This window comes from Anoplophora glabripennis, unplaced genomic scaffold (assembly GCF_000390285.2).
Source record: "Anoplophora glabripennis isolate ALB-LARVAE unplaced genomic scaffold, Agla_2.0 scaffold527, whole genome shotgun sequence".
Lineage (NCBI taxonomy): Eukaryota > Metazoa > Arthropoda > Insecta > Coleoptera > Cerambycidae > Anoplophora > Anoplophora glabripennis.
The window spans coordinates 292,024-319,760 of NW_019416795.1; the positions used below are offsets into that span (position 1 = coordinate 292,024).

General features: G+C 33.4%; 1 protein-coding gene across 2 annotated transcripts; it reads right to left on the reverse strand.

Moving 5' to 3' along the window:
- Positions 1 to 2,361: 2,361 nt before the first annotated feature.
- Positions 2,362 to 26,530, reverse strand: LOC108909441 (LIM domain kinase 1). 2 transcript variants are annotated; one of them, XM_023455463.1, is made up of 13 exons: positions 26,462 to 26,530; positions 25,730 to 25,847; positions 25,554 to 25,668; positions 24,919 to 25,049; positions 24,673 to 24,843; positions 21,711 to 21,806; positions 16,666 to 16,798; positions 16,065 to 16,486; positions 11,131 to 11,359; positions 10,727 to 10,952; positions 4,510 to 4,769; positions 4,298 to 4,452; positions 2,362 to 4,245 (listed from the first exon to the last, which is right to left on the reverse strand). In XM_023455463.1, exons 1-13 carry the CDS (start codon positions 26,481 to 26,483, stop codon positions 2,514 to 2,516), a joined length of 3,810 nt encoding a protein of 1,269 aa, XP_023311231.1. In that variant the 5' UTR covers positions 26,484 to 26,530; the 3' UTR covers positions 2,362 to 2,513. The 2 variants fall into 2 exon arrangements, with proteins under 2 accessions (XP_023311231.1, XP_018569295.1); XM_018713779.2 differs by lacking the exon at positions 21,711 to 21,806.
- Positions 26,531 to 27,737: the final 1,207 nt, after the last annotated feature.

Here is a 27,737-nt window from a genome sequence, read left to right on the forward strand (position 1 = left end):
CCGATGCCCGGATGCTCGGAAAATTTTGTAACGTAATGTCACGAACAGTTGTCGGCTAAAGGAACAGCGTTGCCAAGTTCAGGTTCAAGCTCGCCAGGTTAGTATTTGACATATAACCGACCACTTCGTACACTCGATGCACCTGGGCGACTACAGCTACTACGAAAACAGCCGGTATTTTAGATTTTAAATTAAATTTGTTGATACGATTTTCCTTTGATAAAAGACCGACAACTTTTTGCTACTACACTCGTATTAGTCTAGGGGCTAGGGGCCAGATAGGTTTCCGTAGCCAAACAGAATTCCACGGCTGCAAATAACTTATTTTTAAGTATTTTGACTTCTCGAAACCAAAAAACTTGGTGGCAAAGCCTGAAAGTGGTCAGTTTAATTGTTGTTAACAAATTGAATGTTTAAATGGCTGTAAAAAGTTTATTTTTATAGCTAGTACAATTTTTTATCTGTTAATTATTACGTTTTCTCACAACAAACATATATTTTTTTGAAAATTAAAAAAAGATTAACTTTAACCAAAGTTATTGCAAATTTAGTGCAAATATATTACATTTTCCGTCTCTGCGCGCACCAATTTTACCATATCTCTGGTTCAATTGGACGGATTGAGACGCACATCTCATTTTAAAACTTAAACTTTATTTTACAAGATAGGTAAGTTCCATTGATTAATTAATTTATTTAAAAATTAATGGCAGCTTAGAAAGTTGTGGAATTTCAACGAAAATGTTGGCTTTATTGGTTTATAAAACTTTTTTTGTTATTCAATTTTTATGAAAAGCCAAAAAAGTTACCGGTTATTGTTCCTCGCATCCTAACAATGATTTCATGCCTTGCTTGATTGTTAGAATGCAAAGAACAATATCCGGTAACTTTTTTGGCTTTTCGTCGAAGTTGAATAATAAAAAAAACCTTATAAACAATTAAAACCGGCATTTTCGTTGAAATTTCACAACTTTCTAAGATGCCATTAATTATTAAATAAATTAATAAATAAATGGAACTTAGAACCAGATATGGTAAAATTAGTGCGCACGGAGACGGAAAATGTAAGAAATTTGCACTAAATTTGCAATAACTTTGGTTAAAGTTAATTTTTTTTAATTTCCAAAAAAATACATATTTGTTATGAGAAAACGTAACTATTAGCGAATAAATTGTACTAGCTATAAAAATAAACTTTTTACAGCCATTTAAACATTTAATTTGTTGATAACAATTAAACTGACCACTTTCAGGCTTTGCGACCAAGTTTCTTTGGATTCAAGAGGTCAAATATTTAAGAATAAGTTGTTTGCACATCGGGCTCCTGGACTATATGGTGCACGTGTGCAAATTAAAACTGGGTTAAAAGGTTACTGAACCACAGGTTACCCTAGGTCGGAAACACGACGTACCGAGTTGTTTATTTGTCTCCGTCCCATTGTTTTTTTATGGAATATACAAGTCTCTCTTCTAATTGCAGTCAATATTTAAATACTGCATACAATTTATCCTCTCTTTATAATTTATCTAGTGAGTGTTGGTTTTTTATGACATTATTTCTGTAACGAAATTGAAATGGTTATGAAATGAAATTTAAATTATTTGAACTTTTGGGGTTTTGTAACTTCAATATTAAATCTTATTTAAAGTGAAACAGCTAATTTCTTTGCAGCCATAATAGTCACATTTGGTCAGATGAAACACACTACTACCCGCACACTACTCGTCGGTGGTATAGCTTTCAGAGGAGATTCGGTGTCAATGTCAATGGCGATCGTTTAATTGGGCCGCATTTTCTACCTGAACATCTGAATGGGCCGCGTTACTAATTTTTAGTAGAATTGTTTGAAAACCTTCCCCTTCGGGCTTACAGCAAATGTTGTTAAAATATTAAAATTATGATGCTAATAAAAACTGATTTTTGGCAAGGCATGCTCAGACCTCGAGGTTCTTGCTGGGCAACAATAACAATTTAATATGTTGATTGCATAAATAAAAAATAATTTATAGCATTTTAAATTATTATTGGCTGACGTGAGCAAAACCGTTTATTTATTGTCTTTATATGAGCGAAAATATATAAATATGGCAACGTTGCATCTAGGGCGCGTTGTTCATAGGTTCATATCGTAGCCGTGCATAATATTGTGACGTCAGCCGGTCAGTAACAGCCTGAAAAGGGGGTTAAATAATGATTTGAAAATATTTTTTTTCAGCTTAAATATGCATTTAAATTTTTTTTTAATCACGCCATCGTATTATACTCATTTTTCTCTATCTGCTCTTAAAATTAATGACATTATGACTGAATCACCCTGTATAAAACCTGCGTTAGAATGGAGGAAACTCTGTTATTCGTGCATTGATTCATATCTAGACAAAAGTGTCTAATAAAATCTACAAGAATACATTGCCGGAGGGCTATTTGCCATCGAGCCCTCTTAGATTCTCCGCAGAACTCTGCAATTACCTTCTCCCAAAGAGTTCAATAAATCCGCGTCCAAACTGGATATTTACAAAGCCGTGTATTCCTCCGTCGGGCTGCAGCTGCGTCCCACCTTCTTCAAATCCACCCTGGGGCTGCCCATCGCCTTCAGGGAGCTCCTGCCGTAATTCCCCCGGCTGCTGAAGCTCAGCCCGCCCTTCCTGTTCAGGCTGTCCACCATGTTCCTGACGATGCCGGGCGGGGAGGACGGCTTCTTGCTCGAGGCGGGACTCGCCGCGCCCGCCTGGTCCAACCTCAGGAACCCCGACCTGCGCTGCAAGATGGGAGTCAATTTCGTCAGTATGGAAGACCGTTCCGATTCCACGATGGTCTTCGGTTTCGTCTTGGGATCCGATTCGATCCGCTTCGTGTCGCACAGCCTCGGATTGTCCCTACCGAGCCTGAGACCCGAAGCGATTCGATTGTCTTTACTTTCCGGGCTTGAGGGAGGATCTCTGCACGTTTCATTTTCCGTCACGTTTCTGCATTCCTCGGAGGCCCGTCTCTGCAGAACGGGCGTTCTTCGCATTACGGGACTGTTCTCCGTGTACTTCCGTCTCATTAGACTGCAACGGTTGTTGCTTTGGCGTTTGCCCTCCTCCGGACTCGAGTCGCTGCGGTTGAAAATCTGTCTGCTGATACTAAACGGCGCTCTCGTGCCGTCGTTCGTCCTCTCGAAACTACAGGAAGGTTTGCCGGGTAGGGTCGACGATACCACGTCCGGCACCGAGTCGCATCTCTCCAAATTACTCAACGATCTCTGGTACAATATTGGCACGTTCTGAGGTTTGGCGTTGTTCACGTTGACGTTCTTGGTTTTATTTACGTACTTCTCGGTGACCTGCGACGGTAACGTCGTGGACCTCAATCCGATACAGTCCAAGTTGAGGTTCGACATCTTCCCGGCTCCGGACAGGGGGTTGACGTCGAACGTCCTGCTCTTGGCGAGAAACTTGATTTTATCCCTGACGGAACTGCCCTCGTCGTCCCGCAAAGCGTTCTCCTTGATCTCCTTGGCGAATCGGTTCCGGGTGAAGTTTTTTGGCACTTTTCTCAGGTGGACGTTGAACTTGTTGTCCTTCAGGTTATTGTCGTGGTGCACGGGGTATTTCCTTGGCAAGACGTTGCTCAGACTGCAGTACCCTCTCTCCGTGTCCTTCTTCAGGTCGGCATCCCCCAGTTTCTGGATGCAGATGGGCTTCTCCGCGTCGCCGGCGAACGCGGCGTCGTTCTTCAAGAAATCGATGTTCTCGTAGTTGGGGAAATCCCGAGAGTCGTTTCTGAGTATGCTCTCGTTGATTTTCTCCGTAACGAGCCGGTCGTACCTCCCGTCGCTGACATTTTCGCAGCTCTTGGTGCACGACTCGTCGTTTGAGACCTTTTCGGTCAGCGCGTCGCTGCTGGACACCTTTATGATGGGCTTAAGCACGTTGTCCCGTTTATTGTTCAACAGATTCTCCGCCGAGGACACTTTTATGATGGGCTTGAGGTTCTCGCAGCTTTTCTGTGACTTGTCGCCGTTCTTGGATATCTTCTCGGTGCTTTTCGTCATCGTCGCCATCTTGCCCTCACGTATGGGCTCTAAAGCCGGACTCCTGTGTCCGGACGGTATCCCCTCGGGTGTCGTACTGCCGGAGGAACTGGGGCTGAGGCCGCGGTAGTGGTGGATATCGAAGAGAAGATCGGGCGGAAGGGGCATTCCAACGGAGAGGTGCATCGAGAGCGACTCCAACCACACCTCCATAACCTCGAAAGGGGGCCTAGAAACACCATCCTCGTGGATTACGGGACGTTACACGGAATTACTACTACCTTTTGTCCGGGTTGAGATCCGTACAAAGGAAAGCGATCTGGTAGAAGGGCTCCGGGCACGATGTACAGAATTTTTCCTTGAACGTCATCTGGTTCAGGCCAAAGTCGTTGGAACGAGGCAAAAAGTCCGGGTCGGCTTGAACCCTGCCTATAATCTACAAAAAAATTAAAGTTAATCCTAAGAACGAAAGAAATTGAAGAGTGGGGTTTACCTCGCACAAAACGATCCCGAAACTAAATATATCGACTTTCTCGTCGTATTTATTTCCCTTCATCATCTCGGGGGCCATCCAGTACGGGTTCCCCACCACCGTGTAGCGCTTCTTACGTTCCTGGCGCTTACCGCCCGCCGTATTTTTTGGAGAAACCCTCCTCGCGCTGTTGGTCGTGTGCGACACTATTCTGGCTAGCCCAAAATCGGCGACTATGACGGTCTTGTCGTCTCGAACGAGGCAATTATGTGAATTCAGGTCTAACGGGAAGAGGGAAAGTAAATAATGAAATCATTTCTAAAGCGTTATTCACATAAAAAACCACAGGTACAACTGTACTTCAATCTTATAGTCCAAAATTAAATGGACCTTTAAGTCGCAATTTTTGTCGACTTGCCCGAATTTTTGATAAAAGTTAGTTTGGGATATACAGGGTGTTTTTGAAACAAACTCGTTCCTTGAAAAAGGTGATAGCAACCGTTGATCTAAAACAATAAGGGAGAGTAATTTTTTTATAGGTAAAAAAAAATTTCGGAGGCAACTGTACGTAATTTTAAATAATGAATTTATAATGATATGGAAAAAAAATTGTTTTATTATTAGCCCGAGAGCCAGCGACCTTTTTTGATGACCAAAAGAGCAAAAGCTGAAAAGTTCTCCTACGCTTCATTTGGTGTCACTAGTAAGAGAAACACGTAAAATAGTCATTAGAAAAAACTAATAACGCAAAAGCTGAGACTTTGTCGACAAGTTGATTATGTTATAAACAAACGAAAAAACACAATCAGCTGACTTTAGAGTGGGGGTTATGCCTCAGCTTTTCACCTAAACAAGTCAAAAATATGCGCTAGGCAAACTGATACCGCAAAAGCTGAAATTTGGTAAAGTAATAGCCATCAGTTATACGCAAAAAAATTGTCCGCTGAAGTTTTTGGGGTGTATAAGTGCTCAGCTGAGGAGTTGAAGGTGCAGCACATCGTTGAAAAAATTTTGCAACTCAAACTAATCATCTACCATTATTTTCTTTGTTCGTAAACTGAGGTTCATAATAATGCTCTTATGCGCACGAGTGCGTACATCTTTGACTTTATAAGCTGAGCACTTTTCCTTCACCACATATAAAGCTGAGCATTTTTTTCATTTAACTTACTAAGTTAGCTATTGTATTACCAAATTTCAACTTGTGCGGTATGATATGTATTAATTTTTCGTTTTTTAAGTTTTTACTAGTAATTATATAAAAATATACAACTTTTTTCGAATATTTATTTACAATAAACGTTATATGTGAAAGAATATATTATCTATTTAATTTTCCGATTCATCACACTCAAACTCATGGTCGCTGGAGTCAATGTCGATTCCTGCCATTTCTTCCTCAACACACGCTGTTTGAAACTAAGTGCAAAATATTTTATTGGGTTGGTTGCCGAAGTTATTTTGTGAAAAAACAATCATATAAACGTAGGTCGAAATATCCTTCGTTTTCAAGATACAGTGTTTAAACTTTAATTTTTTATCTATTTTTATTAATTATTTCAAATAGTTTTAAAGATATTGACTCGAAATTGAATAGTCCACGGGCCCAGACCCTTTTTTTTTTTTGATTAATAACAAGCTGAATTTTGGGGAACAGCTTCGTTTTGACGAGACGCCCAACTTGTCCCTCTACGGAAATTCTCGAAAACGGTAGCTAATAAAGCGCGAGGATGTCAAACATGTCGATTTGGTGAATGATCAATATTTATTACTAACAAGTAGTTTTTTACTTAAATCGTATGATAATTGTATGAAAGACTCGAAAAAACTTTTGTCCTACACGTTCGATGGTTTTTCCGAAGCGTCCCCCACTCTTAACATGTCAAAATAATATGATCTTAGAAGTTATTAATAACCACCTAATTTTTTTCACAGATGCTTGGTAATTATTATTATAATTCAGTGACATTTTTGTCCCACACGTAAAATAGAAGGTTTTCCTAGTCCTATACTGGAAAAATGTCATTTTCACAGGTACAATTTTCTCATTAATAACTGTAGGACAAAGAAACCAAACGATATTTTAGGGAATTTTTAATAAAAAAAAACCTATGTCCTACAAAAAAAAGAGTATGTATTGCTAGTCCTACAAAAATTATTTAAAATTGCGAATTTCAAAATCAGCATTATATCTTCTTGTGATTATACATGTCCAAACTTCGCCAAAATTGCATCCCAAAGAGAAAAATAGTTTACTGATCCCCCAGAGAGTTTAGGGGGGGTGGGGGTGGATATATTAAGCAAACCACCCTTATCGAGCCAGGTCGAGCCAAACCGATGAATTTTTTATTATATTTTAAAATCATATGTAAATGTTTTTGTATTATTTTTAATTTTTATTCTAGAAATTATAGAAACAAATTTTGAATAAAAGGTATTTTTGAGTATATTAAACAAAGAAATATACATTTTTATCTCAAGTTTAAAGGAGTTACTTACTGAACCCGTTTCAGTAACTGAATACCTTTTAATATAATTAACTTTAAATTAATTAATTTTATATACTTAAAAAAAATTAATACACAAAAATAGTTACTTAATAGTTACTAATTTTTAAAATAATTAATTTTGTTATTCTACATTAACTTTCACTATTAATATTATTCAATAACCACGCTCATGTGTGATTGTTCAGTAAACAGCTCCTTTTTCTATTGATAAAATAATAAATTTTTGTATGAAAATAAAAAAATTTGAATTTATTACTATAAAATATTATATTATATTGTTTACAAGCAATCAGAATTACTTTAGAGAATTTTTTTATTTCCTCTCTTTTTTCTCGGAAATTCGGATTATCGCACAATAATTTGCATAAGAACTCCATAGTCACTAAAAAAAGCACAAAAACGTGGACGACACTTGATTCTCTCGGAAAAAAAAACGTGGGCAAACCGCCAAAATAATCCTGATTGGTGCGAGAATTTTGAAATTTTTTATTTTCACCAATGGTGAAACATTCGATAATTCATAAATTTAAAAAAAACTTATTATTATAAAGATTATTGAATAATTCATTATTATATAGATAAATAAGTTTAAAAAAAAAATTATAAACTTCAATAAATTTTTTTTTATCATTTTTATTGAAAATTAAATTGTATGATTTCGAGTATAATTTTATTTGTTTTCATCACTAGCTTCCAACTTTTTTTGTAGGACATTGGTAAAATCTTGATTTAAACATCGTTCTCAAAAGAAAAAATCGAAAATTAGGTTGTTATTAATGAGAAAATTGTACCCGTGAAAATTACATTTTTCCAGTGTAGGACTAGGAAAACCTTCTATTTTATGTGTAGGACAAAAATGTCACTGAGTTATAATAATAATAACCAAGCATCTGTGAAAAAATTAGGTGGTTATTAATAACTTCTAAGATCATATTATTTTAACATGTTAAGAGTGGGAGACGCTTCGGAAAAACCATCGAACGTGTAGGACAAAAGTTTTTTAGAGTTTTTCATACAATTATCATGCGATTTAAGTAAAAAACTTGTTAGTAATAAATATTGATCATTCACCAAATCGACATGTTTGACACCCCCGCGCTTTATTAGCTACCGTTTTCGAGAATTTTCCTAGAGGGAAAACTTGGACGTCTCCTCAAAACGAAGCTATTCCCCAAAATTCAGCTTGTTATTAATCAAAGAAAAAAAAAGGGTGGACTAGAATGGTTGCATTTTATTTAGAAACACTGTCAGCTACCTACTAGATAATGTATGAATAGAAATTAAAAATACACAACTCGTAATAAAATGTTGTTTTATTTTTTCCCTCAAAACTATAGATCCTACGAAAAAAATTGAAGGGACTAAGGGAAAAAGTCAGTGGCGTATTATTTTTGTTTATTAAAGAAGGTTGTGGCATTCTCACACGAACGCCACTGGAGCAAGTAGAAATATTCGGATCATCCCAAAATTTACAAATTTATCCCTCCAAACTGTTTTACAAATTTCGTGTCAATAATTTTAAAAGTTTTTGAAATAATTAATAAAAAATAAATAAAAAATTTAAATTGAAACACTGTATCTTGGAAACGAAGCATATTTCAAACTACATTTATATGAACTTTTTTCGCAAAATAACTTCGGCAACCACCCCCAAAATATTTCGCACTTATTTACAAACATCCTGTATAATAATAATTATTATTATAATTATATATTATTAATAAAACGTTTATTATAAAAAATAATTACATATAGTAGGTACGAATTTTTTTAAATATTTTTAAATATTATTTTACATATGTAAATGAAATAATAAAAAATTTGCACTTAAATAATGAAATTTTAGTACCTATAGAGCGAAATATAGTATAATTCTATACCTGCACTATTTTTTTGCTCATCCTCGATAATTATATCTCCAAGGGAAGAGGGCAGCTGTTCACTCTCGAACCATTTGAAAATAAATTTGTCCCCCTTCCCTTCCCAGCCGAAATCAGTCGGATATAATTCTGTTGGGACCTGAAGATGAGCGTGTATGTACTTGTGAAAATACTTTATTCTATTTCTTACAGAACGTTTAACTAACTGAACAGTTTTTTCTTTTGTTTATAACATAATTAACTTGTCGACAAAGTCTCAGCTTTTGCGGTATTAGTTTTTTTATTTCCTTATTTTACGTGTTTGGGAGGCTGCTGCAGGAACTGCGGGAGCTGGAGGTCGATTTACTTACTAGTGATACCAAATGAAGCGTACGAAAGATTTTCAGCTTTTGCCAAATGACTAACTCAAAACGGTCACTGGCACCCGGGCTATATTGTTAAATCATTAAAGTTGACAATTAAAAAATCGAAATTGTTACAATTTTTTTATAAAAAATTAAAAAAAATATATGTATTTCTCTAAAAAGAAAATTTATATTTTTCAGAGTAGATTAAAAAAAAATCTGCTTGATGTGATCTACAACTTTTATAAGAAATAAAACGGGCTATATCGTTAAATCATTAAAGTTGACAATTAAAAAATTGAAATTGTTACAATTTTTTTATAAAAAATTAAAAAAAATATATGTATTTCTCTAAAAAGAAAATTTATATTTTTCAGAGTAGATTAAAAAAAAAACTGCTTGATGTGATCTACAACTTTTATAAGAAATAAAACGGGCTATATCGTTAAATCATTAAAGTTGACAATTAAAAAATTGAAATTGTTACAATTTTTTTATAAAAAATTAAAAAAAATATATGTATTTCTCTAAAAAGAAAATTTATATTTTTCAGAGTAGATTAAAAAAAAAACTGCTTGATGTGATCTACAACTTTTATAAGAAATAAAACGGGCTATATCGTTAAATCATTAAAGTTGACAATTAAAAAATTGAAATTGTTACAATTTTTTTATAAAAAATTAAAAAAAATATATGTATTTCTCTAAAAAGAAAATTTATATTTTTCAGAGTAGATTAAAAAAAAAACTGCTTGATGTGATCTACAACTTTTATAAGAAATAAAACGGGCTATATCGTTAAATCATTAAAGTTGACAATTAAAAAATTGAAATTGTTACAATTTTTTTATAAAAAATTAAAAAAAATATATGTATTTCTCTAAAAAGAAAATTTATATTTTTCAGAGTAGATTAAAAAAAAAACTGCTTGATGTGATCTACAACTTTTATAAGAAATAAAACGGGCTATATCGTTAAATCATTAAAGTTGACAATTAAAAAATTGAAATTGTTATAATTTTTTTATAAACAATTAAAAAAAATATGTATTTCTCTAAAAAGAAAATTTATATTTTTCAATGTAGATTAAAAAAAAAATCTGCTTGATGTGATCTACAACTTTTATAAGAAACTTTTTTCTAGCTCTTACCCTTTTTGGGTTATCTTGATAAAACACTTTATTTTTTTCACTTTTGATCGAGGGTTGAAAATAAAAAGAATTACCGTCACTTATCGTTATTATATGCCCCAACCTAACTTCCGGCAAGTGGACCAAAATTTCAATTTAAAATCCATTTAATTGGACTACTAGAGTAATGTCGTTGAATTGAACCAGGCCATACACCACACAGCCCAGATCTGACACCTTTTGATTATCATTTCATGAGAAATAAGCATATAAAAATAAATGTGCAAGTAATCGGAAATAAGGAAAATTTGAACGAGTTTTCTCGTTTTCCCGGATTGGTGTACCCTCCGAATATTAGAAAAAAAGGCCGCCATACCTCTATGGATGATGTTCATGGAATGGAGGTACGCCATCCCGGCGGCAATGTCCTTAGCGAACGACACTCTCTGCTCCCAGGGTAGCGGTTGCGCCGAGTCGTGCAACAGTTCCGTCAGAGTCCCCCCGGATATGTACTCCGTCACCAGATGCAGCCGCCTTTCCTTGTAGAGGACCCCGATGAACCGCAACACGTTGTTGTGGTGGAGACTCCTCAGTACCGCCACCTTCAACGGGCAAAACTCAATCAGAATCGGATCCAATCCGGGGCATATACGACAATTTAACGAAAAAAACTCAAAGGATTTCAAAAATTTTGTGCTTTTTGTCGATATCTCCAAATATGTTCCACAAATTCGAGCTCAATCGATGAGATCCATTCGATTCTTTCAGCCTACCGCTTACCTCTTTCAAAAAGTTCTTCTGCGCCTCCTCATCCACGCGGTACAGCTCCTTCAACACCATGACCTCGGCGGTGTCGCGCGTCGTCACCTTAAACACCTGACCGAAGAATCCCTGGCCCAAGAGCTCGCCCTTGACCAGGTCCGAGGCCCTGAACACCCTCTGCTGCGGCCTGGGCTCCAGAAACGAATAAGCCCGGGACAGTTCCACGCAACGCTTCGCCGTGGGTGTGCTGGAAAGGAAAGGCCATTTGCTCAAAAATCGGCTCTCAACGTTTATTTATTTATTCATTTCCGAAATCTCATTTAAGTTCAACCATTGTATAAGTAAAGATAGTATCATATTTCTTATAGCCGAATAGTTGACCAAATTTTAGTTCTTGAATTCGTTACAAGGAGGAGCCATATGTATGTAAACTTGATATTTAATAGTTCGCGTTCAATTTTACATTTTCCATACTGCGCCATCTTATGTTCAATAGTTAAATGATCCATTGCACAGATATTTGGAAATACAGTTTCTTTGAGATGCAATGACAGGGTAGATAGAACAAAGGCAATAAATTCGTATCACGCAACATGAAAATTAGTAAAATACCAGCTACCGGCAGATACGACGAAAAAGCTTCAGTTAATGAGGTTTGAGTTTTTATCTAGGGTTTGAGAAATTTGCCACCTTTTCGTTGGATTCGCGTCCAGAAGATGTTGTGGCGGAAACGTCGGCTAGCACACAGTCGGAGCTGGTCGTGCGGTATTTAGAACTGTGAAGTTCAGGGCGCCAGTAACCTATTAAATACCCACGTTTCTCAAGTCACTTAAAATCCGGTTACAAAATTTTAAGTTTAAAAACGTACTCGGACGCTTATGCCAAAACCAGAAAAAAAAACAACTATTAAAATATTCAAAAATATAAATTTAATAACACGTTTGTATGTATCAGAATTAGATCTCAGTTTCAACAATGAAAATTATAGAAACCGTAAATATACTTGTGTGAAGATTCAACCAAATGACACTAATTATAAGTATAAATTTAACCGCTCGTGATCACGGGTGGCGCACAATAAAAAGATATTATATTATAAATATTATAAATAGATGATAATAATTTTTGTAATTTACTTATATAAAAAAAAACAGTTGTACAAAAAACATACAAGACAAAACTATATGTTCATATACATATATAGGTATAAGAAACGATAAGAGACGTGTATCAAGACAAAATTACACTAAATATCTTCATTGGTATGAATTATCACGCATCAGACCAAAAATAACACGTATTTATATAGGTATAGATTTAGAAGAGTTGGGATAATAAATCCAATATAATTAAAGGGAAAAAAAAAAAAAAACTAAAACTACAGCTTATCTGTGGATGGTCAACGTCGGGGTACAGCAAAATGGCGGAGCAGTTTGATGGGACAGCCGGTATACTGCAACAGCTCCCAATTTTCCACGATTCCCGAGTCGTACGATTCGTAAGCCACTCAGCCAGTATTCACTTTCCTGCCGCAACTATTGGAGGCAGCCCTGACAGGTAGAAAGGATGCACAATGCACCAGAATATGCACCATGTGCTAAAAAGCCCTAAAATCGAGATTTACACCCGTGTTAAGATCTAGTCGATCGCGGAAAACAACAAATAATGACTTACGTGGTTGGAGGGTGGCTTGGTAGTGAGCTATATACATATAATAGCTTGTATAATTTATCTGGGGGGGCCGAAAATGTGGGCAGATGTCCTTAAATCCAGCAAAGCAGCCGAAACTATGAGCCGTTAGCACAGGTTCCCACCAATACGGTCACAGTTATAATGCAATTTGTCATATATCCCAAAGGAACACTTTGAAAATGTTACTATCGTCGAAAATTGTCACAGTTCACCTGCTTCACACTTTAATAGCCAACTCCCTTTCTAAGAATATCAGTATCTCGATACGAACGGTTTTTATGTTTGAATAGCCGCAAAAACGCTGTTCTAGAATATTCGGGACTACATCGATAATTTTTCACAGGAATAACATAAGTTAAACAATTTTGACAAACAGGATTATTTAATTTTAACTGCTTAATTTTAAATAATAATAATTATATACTGATTAACATTTAACATGATAAAATTACTCAAATTTATTTAAATATCTCCAAAAGAAAGAAATGTGAATTTTATGTATATTTGGTTGTATACTACTAGAAGTTGTTTGACTTTGAGCGGTTTACTCTAGGATTATTCAGAACTATACTACGACTAAAATTTTAACGTTACAAATTATTTAAATAAGATAATATTAGTTAAATCAATATGTGTGTAATTTAAACAAGATGTTTATTTTAAATTCATTAATTTCACTATAGCAATAACAGGGCTGGGTGCAAAGAAAATTGCGCGGCCGCTTCTTAAATACATAAAAAACAATTATGAACGCATATGATGTCAAGGAGTTATATAAAAAAACAATTGAATGTTGCGTTTTAAAGATATAAACAAAATATTTGTTTTTTTAATGTAACACCATGTATATTTATTGTTTTTTAAATTCCTCTACTTTTTTGATTACAGAAATATATACGTAAGAATATGTCATTACGTTTGCTTAGACACATTGCATAATATTTTGTTAATGAAGAAATTTTTTTCTAATTTTAATTTTCATTTTTAGGTTTTTTCACGTAACCCGTTCAGTAAAAGTATTTTACCTACGACCACTACTGTAAATACTTAAAAACACACCGTCTGCGATCAATGTAAGATTCCTATTACGTACGGTAAAAAAATCGCACAGTTTTCTAGCAACCGCCTAGCAACGGTCAATACAAACAGTATTGTATTGACCGTTGCTAGGCGGTTGCTAGGAAAACTGTACGATTTTTTTACCAAGCTGTGCGATTTTTTTACCATACATAAAATAGGAATCTTACATTGATTGCAGACGGTGTGTTTTTAAGTATTTACTTAAAATTTTGCGGCCAACACGTTAATTTTCAAAGATTGAAAACTAATTTTTTTCAAAGGGAACAATAACAATTTTATCAGTCAGTTTCCAATACTTATCCTCAACGGTTTTGGAGATAACCACGATTATTTATAAAAGACGAACTTTAACGTGCATTAATTTACTAATATAATTTTTAAGAAGGATGTGCCACCAAAAGATAGTTTAATTTGAAAAAAATATGTACGTCGTAGTCATGTCTTTATATACTAGACTACTAGACAATGCCAAGACCTACGTCAATTTCTAATACTACTTTTTTTTTTGAATGGCGAAAACTTGAAATTAGTAGGTATAAAATTATTATTATAATAATATAATAATACAGGGTGAGTCAGTTGTTTGTAGTTGGATTTTAACAGTTGATAGAGAATCATTTTTTAATAAGAAAAGTTCCTATAAATGTAGGTCTTAGAACGCTTCGTTTGTGAGATGTAGGGTGTAGAAAAGAAACATTTTTAAGAATTTTCCTTAATATCTCTAAAAGACCAAATGAATTTAACCAAAACCCGTTAATTTTATAAAAAATTGAAAGAGAGCCGTTTTGTTCAGAATTGATTAAAAAAATTTAGAAATTATGTTATTTTCCAGAAAAATCCACGGGCGTACGAATAATTTTTTTAAAGGGGGCAGTAACCCACCTCAGGCACGTCACTGGTGTGTGAAATGGAAAACAGATATCTTTGTTTTATTCACCATAACTAACGTGTTATGAATACCAAATTTTAGTTCAAGTTGGTCTTTTAGAGATATTAAGAAAAATTCTTAAAAAAGTTTGTTTTCTCACAAATGAAGTGTTCTAAGACCTATGTTTATAGGAACTTTAATTATTAAAAAATTATTCTCTATCAATTGTTAAAATCCTAGTACAAAAAACTGACTCGCCCTGTATACATTCTTGATAATATTTTTGACATACTGACGTTACTCTGGTAGCTTTTTACAGGGGTTTGACATTAAAAATGTACAAACCCTCGAAAAATCATTTTCACCAACACATTGGCTTTTTATTGATAAATCACTATGACCGAGCCGTAAGAAATAGGACCCGGATCGTGGACCACGAAAATGTTCTCCGGTTTATCCTAAGTTATTCAGGGTGTAAACTCTAATTTTCACCTTTCCTCTATCCTTATTATCGGTGAACATAATTCATAAATTAAAATGCAAACTTCTATGAAATTGTGATTAATTTTTTAAAATCATTTAAGTTTAATATTTTTTATTAAACTGCTCAATTTTGATAATGAAATTTGTAAAAATTTTGAAGAATCTTTGAAGTTGAAAATATTGTAATAAACTTTTAAATAAAATACTTAACTTTCAAAGTATTTTTTCAATGATTTTAGGACACCCTGTATATGTATATTTACTCACCACAATTTTCTATGCATTTTTTAACTCGCTCTTCACCACCATATTTTTCCGATGGAATTCGATGAAAAGGGAAATTTTCCTTTAGATTTTCCACATTTATAATATTGACATATTATATTTGCTGCCATTATTAATAAATTTAGACCAACATTGAGTTCTTTAGCACAAATTTCAGAAATATTAATAACGGATACAGACGATGATAGATGTCCACACTATCTTTCGTATCATTTTACTGGTTAACAAAATTTACATGGGGATTATATTACTATATTTACTTATACAATGGTTCGACTTAAAGTGTATGAAATATATGCTTAAAAAAAAATAAACTTTCGTTTCTTTTTCATCGTCCACAAGATTAATAACATCAGACTGCACATTGCAGCCGCCAAATTTTAAATCGTCAGCGAATAAACCGAATCGAGAATGTTTAAAACAAAAATTTATGTCCACGACAAACATGTTAAAAAGGAATGGCCCCGGATGAGGGCCTCGCGGCACTCCCAAAGGAGTAATTTATTGCAGGAGGGCAGAAATCATGCTCGAAATCTCAACTTACTCGTCTAACAAACGGCTCATGGACGAGCTCCTTTCCTTGTCCAGACTCTGCCTGTTCTCCGACGGGTGATTCTTGCGCCGCAACTGCCTCGATCTCGTCCCCGCCATATAACCCTCGTCCTTCCTCTTGAACAGCCTTTCTTTGTTCTCTCCCCTGCCCTGCGTGGTCTTGGCGGCCTGCCTGAGCGCGCCGTTGTCTATCGACTGCTGTACGGGTGTCTGCGGCACCGTTAACGTATTGGAGTGGTAGTCGTTGTGCACCGAGTCGGTGGATCCGAAGGACTTTGTGTCCGCGGGGACGTTCCTGGAGCTCGGGATGTTGGTATCGCTGGAAGTCGTAGTTAGGGGGACGTTGGTATGTGTGGAGGCCGTGAAGTTGGCCAGGTTTCTTGATATCGTGTCGGGGTCGTGTTCGATTGTCAGCTGCGTTTGAAATGGGAATATGAACGAATTGTATTTATTTGTTTAGCACACCACATACAAATGTAATTATATTAAAGGTAAAACTGACATAAAAATACATAATTTCAATAATAAAAAGAAATCGGGATCTTATTAGAAGTGTTATAAAAAATAACTAAATATAAATTTTTTTTTTTTACCTGGAGGACTGTGTCGGAATATCGAAGGAGATTTTCCACGTTCTCCAAAGGGGTGTCCCGGACGGGCATCCCGTTGATTTCTAAAATCTTGTCGCCGATATGCAACGACATGAGGTCGTTGTTAACGTCCAGCCTACAAAATGAAATCGATAAAAAATTGCAAACGTGTACCTCTTCCCGTGCCAGTGACGTCACCGGACGGAAAGTACGCTGCTTATAAGATGTTAATATTTCATTGTTGGCACCACGTCTCATATACGTAACCACGAAATCCCTTAAGAGGTTGCGTGCAGCCAAGATTTTCAAAAATTCAAATTTTTCTTTGCATTTTCTTGTTTTTTTTTTTTTTAACCTTCTATTTCATATAAACAGTTGACAAGTGATATTTTCCGCAAAATTCATTAAAATAAAATTCCAGAGGCTGTCATTTTACGAAATTTGAAAAAAGTTTTTTTTAATTTTTGTGAAAGTTACTTAAAATATAATGTAAAAACTTGGTATTATGTATTAACTAAAAAACACTGTACACTAAACCAAACAATTAAAGGGTCAAAAGAGTTTCCGAAATTTTTCTATGATTTTTGACAGACTGTATTCAAGTGAAAAATGGTCGTATCGAGAATTAAAAAAAAGCATTTTGAAGCTCTTATTAGGGTGGGTCAAAAAAAATCGACTATTTTTTTTTTACTTTATACTCTGAAAAATAGATTGCTTGACATATCTAGAAAATTCTCTCCAAATATGGGCTCTTAATCTTAATAGGAAGGTCCTCCGCTTTACAGTTTTCCATTTTTTCCTCAGTATTAGAAAAAAAAATCATATCTCTCTATCAACTGTTCCTTAAAAATATCTCTCCTCATATACTTGTAGGAAATTGAACGCCCTACAAAAAAAGTCTCTTACAATGTTTTCGTAAACCTCACCGTTAAAAGATATTAAAGGTTGAAGTTTGATTATTTTAAGACAAATTTCTGTTTTGCTTATGAATTTTATCTCAACACAAAATCATTATGAAATGCGCAATTCATGGTGTTGTAGGAAATTAACTGCTCTACAAAAATGGTCTCTTATGATTAGTCGATTAAATAAAGCGTTTAAAAGATATTCATCGTCAAACTTCAATGCACGCCAATTTTAACTGTTTTTGATTAATAATAATTCGAAAAATTTCAATTTAGTTTATGAGTTTTAGAGAAATTATATATAAGTTTGAGTTTCTATGAACAGAGAAATGTGTAAACTATTTTTCTAGTTTTTTTTTAGTCGTAAGCATGTTTGGTTACATCGAAAAAAAATTAATGCATTATTTCTGACTGAGTCAATGATTCCTTAAATCTTGAAAAAATAACATTTTTGTTAGAAATTTATTATTAAAAGTATTAATCTTAAAGAAAAAAAAATGTTCAATTTGTTATTAAAAAGTTTTTTTTGTTTAATTATCAAGTGAGTTATAATATTTCAAACATTTTGGTTTTGTGCTGATTTTTTTTAACTTTTTTGTAATTTTAGCCATTGAGTATGATAGCGAAGAATTTTTTTGACTGCATTAGGAGCTTCACTAGAAACTCAAATTTGTATAAATTTCCCTGAAACTTAAACTAAATTGAAATTTTCCGAATTATTAATCAAAAACTGTTAAAATTGGCGTGCATTGAAGTTTGACGATGAATATCTTTTAAACGCTTTATTTAATCGACTGATCATAAGAGACCATTTTTGTAGAGCAGTTAATTTCCTACAACACCATGAATTGCGCATTTCATAATGATTTTTTGTTAACGAGTTATAAAATTCATAAGCAAAACAGAAATATGTCTTAAAATAATCAAACTTCAACCTTTAATATCTTTTAAACAGTGAGGTTTACGAAAAAATTGTAAGAGACCTTTTTTGTAGAGCGTTCAATTTCCTACAAGTATATGAGGAGAGATATTTTTAACTAACAGTTGATAGATATTTTTTTTTTTTCTAATACTGAGGAAAACTGTAAAGCGGAGGACCTTCCTATTAAAATTAAGAGCTCATATTTGGAGAGAATTTTGTAGAGGTGTCTAGCAACCTATTTTTCAGAGTATAAAGTAAAAAAAAAATTGTCGATTTTTTTTTTATCCACCTCTTATATTCTAGTTTTTAGGTTTTTCGGTCGAAATTTTTTGAGTGCTATAGTTATCATGCAATTCTAAGAAATAGCGCGACAAAAAAAATTTTGCAAATTTTTTTATTTTTTTTCCGAGTTCACGAACTTGGAAAAATTTTTTTCAGCAAAGACATTGCATGAACCAGATTGAAATATTCACAAAATGACAAATGTTAAGCATGACTTTTACAGTTCCATATACCCAGAAGAACCCTGTGTTTCATCTCGATCTAGCAAACCGTTTCTTTGTTTCAGTCTAAACCAGTTCAAATCATGATTAAAATGGAAAAAAAATTTTTTTTTAGATTTTCTCACATTTTTACCACAAATAACTTTTAAATTGATTAAAAAAAAATTATTTTTTGAAAAATTTTCAAAAAATTTTCAATTTCTTTTTTTTTTGGAAAATTGAAGAAAACAAATTCCAATTGTTTCCAGCACGATTCTATGCCTCTGTTCATCAACCTTCAATTAAATTAAAATTAAAGTTGACTCAAACCAGCTTTTGATCCCGATTCATACCGTTTTTTGAGACTGTAATTAATTTTTGTGCAGTCTGTAATCACTTAAAAAACAATTTTCTTCAAAACTACCCTTTTTCTTCCGGAAAAAAATTTTCCGAAAAAAAATTTTTTTTTCATGAATTTGAATGTTTGCGGTTAAAATGTGAAATCATCAAAAAAAATTTTTTTCCATTTCAATCATGATTATGAAGTGTTTAAGCTCGGAAATCGTGACCCTTTAATTTTTTTCAAAAGTTTGACTGAAACAAAGAGACGGTTCGTTAGATCGAGATGAAATTTCACAGGGTTCTTCTGGGTATATTGAACTGTAAAAGTCATGCTTAGCATTAGTCATTTCGTGAATATTTCTAATTTAGCTGTCAATTTTGTAAAAAAACATAAATTACCTTTTTTTCCTGTTGTTTAAATTCGTGTAAAAGACGAAAAAAAAAAATTCCGAAAAGTTGCGGCAGCATGTTATAGGACATTTATTACAGTTTTCGAAACAGCCCTTCAATTCCCTGTACGACCATTTGTCGCCGAGATATCGATGATTGAAGGCAAGAGGATCCCTTTCCTTGTCCGATATTTCGATGAAAAATGGTCGTATCAAAATTTTAAAAAAAAGGAAATTAAAGCTGAATAAACAACCTATCTGGTCCATCCAATGGCTTAGCTGAAGTAAAATTTTTCCAAGTCCGTGAACTCGGAAAAAAAATAAAAAAATTTGCAAAATTTTTTTGTCGTGTTATTTCTTAAAATTATATGATAACCGTAGCTCCTAATAATTTTCGACCAAAAGATCTAAAAACTAGAATCTTAGAGCTTCAAAATGTTTTTTTTAATTCTCGATACGACCATTTTTCACTTAAATACAATCACGGAAAAATTTCGGAAATTCTTTTGACCCTGTAATTGTTTGCATTAGTGTACAATAGTCCAAAAAATATTCTTGAAAATGTTTTTTTTTCCACACCTCTGACTGCACATAGTCCAGTTGGTATCTGTTTCGGAATGGATGTTTTATATAGTAACGCTACTTTTTGTTGGAAGTAATTCTAAATATTATCTAAAATGATAATTGCGATATGCGCCCACTGAAAAAGTTGTGCATAATTGTTAGCGCAAGAAAACAAAAAAAAAAAATTTAAAAGGCATCGAAGAATATTGACATTAGACAAAATAGTCAAAGGAAAAAAAGTTTCGTTTTGAGATTCTCTTCAAAATATAGGTAGTCCTAAATTTTTATGTGTATTGTTGTTGCTGCAATACAGCATAGACCAAAAAAAATTCGTGAAAAAATATGTTTTTTTCATGAATTTACTTCGGACCTAGACTTTGGAGCAGCCATATAAAAAGTATGGTTCTGAGTACTTCATGATATGGTAGTAATGCAGACATTTTTTCACCGAAATCGGCCGGGTAGATTTCCCACAATTTAATTGTTAATTAAGAAAATACAGAATTATATTTATTTTTCGATTCTCTCTCACGGTAAAACCAATGATTATTTTGAGCTCCCAATTTTTATACATACCTTTTGGAGTGTCAACTATCTATCCCCATTTAAAAATTTTTGTTTTATCCATTTTAGCAACAATTACAATTTTTTCAAAAATTCTTCGAAAAAATACTTCTAAACATTTAGAGCTGGAGCTACCGTATTTGCATAGTCCTCAAATGTAATTACAGGATCAAATAGAGGAAGGATTGACGAACAAAATCCACTTTTGATTTTGTGGATACGATGAATCGTCATCGAGATATGAAAGCTCAAAGTTGAAGTGAATTTACGTCAAAACAACCTACTGTACAATAACAATCAAAAGTGATTTTGATTGTTTGAAACTAAGTCTTTATAACTATGAAAATTTCTTTAAATCGGAAACTGTTCTGATGCCAAAAAGATTTCATTTCACAGGATTCGAGCAGAGAATCAAAGAGTGAGGAGTGGGGGGCTATGCGAGCAATTTCAATAAATTTTTTTGTCAGCTTCTACAACAGATCTAGTCGCTATTATTTTGCTGTAAAACGACCTTGACAGTAGTTTGTGTTAGTTATTTCTTAAGATTTCTATTTCCGCAGGAACATATTCCTGATATTAAGGTAAATATGACTTTATAATGCAGGAAAATACTATTATATTTTTCTATTTTCCATAAATAGTAAATTTCCTTTTATTTTAACAAGTCTATTTTCATTTTTGTGAAATATTATTATTTTTTTTACATTTCCTTGCGCTAACAATTAATTATGCACAACTTTTTCAGCAGGCAACCTATTTTTAAAACAGATACGACTGGACTATAACCCCTTAAAAAAAAGCTATATTAGGGATAATAAATATTAAACGCCGCGAGAGGCAGGTTTCGCATAGGAGTCGTGGGCTTGCCATTAAAACGTACCTATATGGAGGCATGAAATAGCAGCAAATATTAAAAGCGGATGTTAGAAATGCAAAAGCCACCCGAAGCAGTTTTCCGCGGATCCTCCATATCAACCTACATCGATAAAATACATTAGTTAAATGCTACAAGTTACTGTTCTTGTTAGATTTTAATTATTATCATTACACTAGTCAACAATTTTTGCAAAATTGAAGACGCTTAAATAAAATGTTCGCAATCAGTTTTTGTTTCGGTGTTTAATCAAATTTGCGGCGCTAACTGAACCAACTGTACGGCTGCTGGGAATTATTTTTTCATAAAAATTTAAAATTTAGTTCCAACTGTGAAAAAAAGACTGACCAGAGTCTGTGCTTCATTTTATGCGGTTATTTCAATTTACTGATGAATAAATATAATTACATGTGTGTCATTTAACAAAGAGGATTAAATATCAGTTTGGAATGTTATCAAAGTTAACCAAACACTCCAGTAAACCGACCTGTTTTTCCACATAAGTTAATAGTTTTCTGTTTGTACCGGCATAAAAGAGCAACTTTAAAATTAATTGTAAACTGCAAAAATTACATATTGACTAGGCAGTATCTGTTTTGGTTTGGGTGAATCGTATATCCACGGAGATTTTTAGCTTTTTGGCTTTCAAATATCACTCGAAATGAAAATTTTTCTATGCGCTTAAAGAAAAACGTGGGCTCAACTTTTGGCGGCACAATATGTTAAAAAAATTCGAAAAATGTCATATTTTTCTTCCTATTTAATTATGTATCTTTTCAAGAGTTCATTTTAAGCGAAAATAGAAACGGAAAAAAAATGTTTGTAATTAAATTTTTTACAGAATATAACTAGTTACAAATTGAATGAATCATGATTATTATTGTAAATATCGAAAAAATCGCCAAAAATGTGGTTAAAAAACTTTACTTTTTAGGGAACTTTTTCGGGGTTTTTAAATTTAAATCATCACACCAAATTTCATCAAAATTTGTTCGATAGATTTTGCATAATAATTTTGCAATCCAGATTTTGAAAAAAAAATTGCAAATTTTCAAAATATTGCACAGCAAAAACCAAGGCCCTTAGATCCTTGAAAATTTAATCGCATATAGAAGGGCTCTCAAGCTTTCAAACGCTTTTTGAAAAATTCGAATCCGTCAATTAGGAGAGCTTGGTCGAATTTTTGTACTTATAAACAATTAGAATAACTGAATATTCAATCAAATAAAACTTTTTAAAGCAGGTTTTAAAAATTATTGGAGACACTTCTTTAAAAAAAAAACAGTTTGATTGGTCAATTAGTTACGTAGTTATAGCCGATCAAAGTTAACCGTTATTTACACTAAATGTACTGGGACATCCGGGCTAATTTTTCGAAAAGTACCTTTGGTATTCCGAGTACTTACCAGGTCTAAGTTTGCAATACTTTTCTTCATTGGCAACCTCCTTTAAAACGTGTTTAAAGTTATTTATGCAAGCGAGAAATTCAAGAAAATCGTACGGGTGGTGATGGTGGGGGAAGCAGAGAGCACGGTCGCTTCGGCCTGCTCGAAATTTAATCGGCGAATTCAAAACCGCGACACGCTTAAAAAATTTTTAATATCTCAGCTTCTAGAGGTCCGATTTTGATGATTTTTTTTTAATGGATGTCTTGCGATTTAAAAAAAAACAATTAGCGTATTTTCAAAATCCTACCATTAATAATTATTGGTCTTGCAACAGTCCGATAATTATTTTATCTTTAAATTTCCTTTAATTATCAACTTTATTTTTTATTGTATCAAAGGTAAGTGCATAAACTTATATACTGTTTATCAAAGATCAAAAACAAATTTAATTAAATATTCTAAAATTGTTTAAACAACAATTATTTTCAACAAATGTCGAAAATAATTAATTAATTAATTAATTATTAATTTAATAATTTCTTTTGTGATTAAAGTATAATTCAAATATACTGCTACTGTTTAAATTATAAGGAAATGAGAAATTAACTCATTATATTACAAAACTACAAAATTATAGTACAAAAATTCGGTCAATGTTTAAACAAGCGCCAGAGCTCTCCTAATTGACGGATTAGAATTTTTCAAAAAGCGTTTGAAAGCTTGAGAGCCCTTCTATATGTGATTAAATTTTCAAGTATCTAAGGGCCTTGGTTTTTGCTGTGCAAAATTTTGAGTTTGCAATTTTTTTGCAAAATCTGGATTGCAAAATTATTATGAAAAATCTATCGAACTGATTTTGATGAAATTTGTTGTGGTGATTCTACATAACATGAAGTTTTCTTGAGCCAAGTATAAAGGTCCTATACCCAATTTAAATACCCCAAAAAAATTCCCTAAAAAGTAATGTCCTTTAACCCCATTTTTGGCGATTTTTCAGATTTTTACAATAATAATTATGATTCATTCGATTTGTAATTAGTCATATTTTGCAAAATATAATTACAAACATTTTTTTCATCTTCCATTTTCGCCTAAAATCAACTCTTGAAAAGATACATAATTAAATAGGAAAAAAAATATGACATTTTTCGAATTTTTTTAACATATTGGGCCGGCAAAAGTTAAGCCCACGTTTTTTTTTATGCGCATAGAAAAATTTTAATTTCTAGTGATATTTGGAAGCCAAAAAGCCAAAAATCTCCGTGGATATACGATTTACCCAAATATGGACTCTTCGAAACAGATACCGTCTGGACTAATATTACACCATAGGAAGATAAAAAAGCCAGTAATGAAAATTTTTTACTTCCAAAAAGAGAATTTAAAAACAGGAAAACCTCGTGAAAAACTAACAAAATAGTGGCAGAGATTTTGATAATTTTTTTATAAAAAATGGTTACATTTTTTTCTTTTTGTTTATATTTTATGTGTTACTGCCCATTAAAATTATGATAATCAAACACACCGTATTTCTAAACAATATTAATCATGCAAAAAATGATAACGAACGAAACACTCACTCGGATATCGTAAAACACTGGCTGTTTCCCCCGTTTATGGGGTCCATTGTCAGCTTTATGCCTTTTTGGCCTCCGGGGATTTCTACCAATCTGATAGAATGCGGCTTCCTGGCAAACGGGAATCGAGCGGTCTTTTGCAGCGGCTGCATCTGCCTCTTGTAACACTGACCGCTGATTATAAAAAAAAGCACAATTAACAGAGATAAAAGAAAAATTCCACGTTTCCCGGCGATGATTAAGGCTTACCAATATAACTTTGAACGTTCCACGAGGGCGTATGAATCACCATCCCCGATGAAAGCGCTACAGGAACCGCAGCAGAAACATTCCGGATGGAATTTGTGCTCACCCGCCACCATAACAGGCCCCGTGATGATCTGACAGAACAAAAAATAGTGGCAATGGTAACAGTAAAACCTGCATTTACGGACACCTCTGAATAACAGACAATTTTGCTTAAATGGGATTTTGCTATGTAGTTTTCTTAGTATTGCCAACTCTCTATAAAACAGACTGTCTATTGATGGTTATTAGACCAGGGCGGATCTGTTTTGAGGTGGATATGAGAGGTGGCAAGCAATTTTTTTCTGGATTACCTTCAGTACAACTCGCATAATAAAAGTGTAGATCCCTAGATCTGGGCGAGGTCCGGAACATTTTCAAAATTGCAAAAGTGTTTAAAAAAATTTAAAAAATACCTGTTTTATCTGAGTTTTTTACTTATATCTTGGAAACTATGCATTTTGGAAGAATATTGAGGAGAAAAAAAAGTTTTAGAATTGAATTTTGCACGATATACTGTAAGTTAAAAATGTTTAAATTTATTACCGATGTTGCGAAATAGCAACGACTACAAACAAAATAATAAATTTCCAACTCACCTGACTGCACTGCTGACAAGCCTCGCCATACCTGGCCCAATAGTCATCCTTGCAAAACAGCAGCCCCTCTTTTTCGAAATACCAATTCGACAGTGCAGCATCGCAAGCCGAGCACCTGCAAAATTAGAAATTACCACCATGAATATAAAAAATCTACATAACACTTATATTTTTACCTGAAACATTCCAAATGCCACTCCTGTCCAAGAGCCGAGATGAACTCTTCCTCATCGATGATGTTCAAACATCCAGCACAGATATTCTCTGACGATGAGGGAAGACTTTCATCGGGATCTGTAAAAATATATTTAACAAGGAGGTATGACTAGCAATGAGATATTCCTATAAGATATTTTCCTATACTTTTATTAGTATACGATACGACAATGAAGTTTAGTAGAGAAAGAGAAATCACTACACTGAAACCAAATGTAAAAATTGTGGAAAATATTTCTAAAATATTGACTACAGTGATTATGTATAATATTAACACAAGGTTCTATTGCTGCCACCCAAATTTCAAAGAAAACAAGTCTTCAAGTTTCACGAACATATTTAAAGAAATCCGTGGGTTTAAAAAAACGTTTTCCTTCTAATAAAACATTGTCACGAATAACTCAATATCGACTCACGGAGGCCGGCCATTCCCACCAAGTGCAAATTTTCTTAAAATAGCGGCCGTCTGAAGTATTTTTTTACGCGGAACATATCACGTACTGCCCAAAATTTCCAAAATAAATACCATGTTTTCCTTTCCTTTGACACTTCTATCTGTCACCCACGCAACCTTATCAAAATAAATCTAGTTGGCGACGAAATCGAAGACCAGACGGCGACTTCCCCGGAAAACCGTAAGAAAATAGGGCAGAGTTCATTGACTGGGTCTCGGAAATTTGAGGGAAACTTACCGTTTGTCGTTTCTTCTTGCATGTTTTCGTTTACATCAGTCAAATGACTGTCATGGCGAATAGATAACAGAAACCACCACAGATTAATAGATTTAGATAGAAACCACTCACAGTCTGTCGACTTTGATATTCACACTCTTCTGTGTTCCATGGAACTAGTGAAGTGAGTATCATGATCAGGGACTTTTATAGTCTCCATGATCATGATAATATACCTACCTTTGTATCTAAAGAAATATGATATTGCGTCATTGCGTATACCCCGTGGTCATTGTATTAGGTATGTTTTGTGGCGGTCCTATTATGACGTCAGGCGGAGAGTGCGATGTTGAGTAAATGAAAAATATCTTATCTACAATTTTAGATAAACTACCAAACTATTTTCTGCTTGGACATGAATAGGATATAGTACTTGGAAAATTTTTAAATACTATTTATATGGAAAATATTGTTTATTCTATATTAAAATATTTGTCTCAGCTTAATTTGTGAAATAAAAATAAATGAAACACGAAACTGTCTCAATAAATCTTTATTGATTTTTAAAGGAACATATGTAACAAATTATATCTAAATAACAAAAAAAATGTATACTTTATATAACACTTGTGCTAGTTGGTGCTAAGAAATACGATCTTAAAAGGTATATAGAAATATGAGTAGTGTATAGGATATATATGTATTGTGCTTGAATATTTGAGCAAGTTGTTTTTCTAGAACTACATTTATTATCCTTTGTTGCCTAAACAATACCTGCTTATATGGAATGTAACAGTCTCATGATACATGTTAGCCCACTTTCGGAATGTCATGTCTATATAAGCAGGTCAAGAGGTGCCCGATGAGACCAGAAAACCAATCTATAGTACTGTATACTATAGTACTATATAGTACATATAGATCATCAGTCCGACAGTCACACAAAAGAATAATATACTTTTAAAGGCATTAATTACATTTGATTTTTTTAGAGATATATCTTTTTTAATTTTCATAAAAATGTGTAATATCAGGTACATGAAACTAGTATTAGAAAAAGTTGCAAAAATACAGTGTGTTCCATTTCTACTCGAATCTGTATTTTTCACAGTTTTGTAAACTTAAATCTATAAATTTAAAAGCAACGCAAGTTCCTCGTTTACAGATTTTCTGTAGTATATTCAATAAAACTAATTATATTTTTGATTTCATTAACTGGAAACATTTAAATCTAAAAGTCGCACTCTCACATTAATATTTTACTAAAATGATTTTTTTATATTCGCATCTTCTGTAT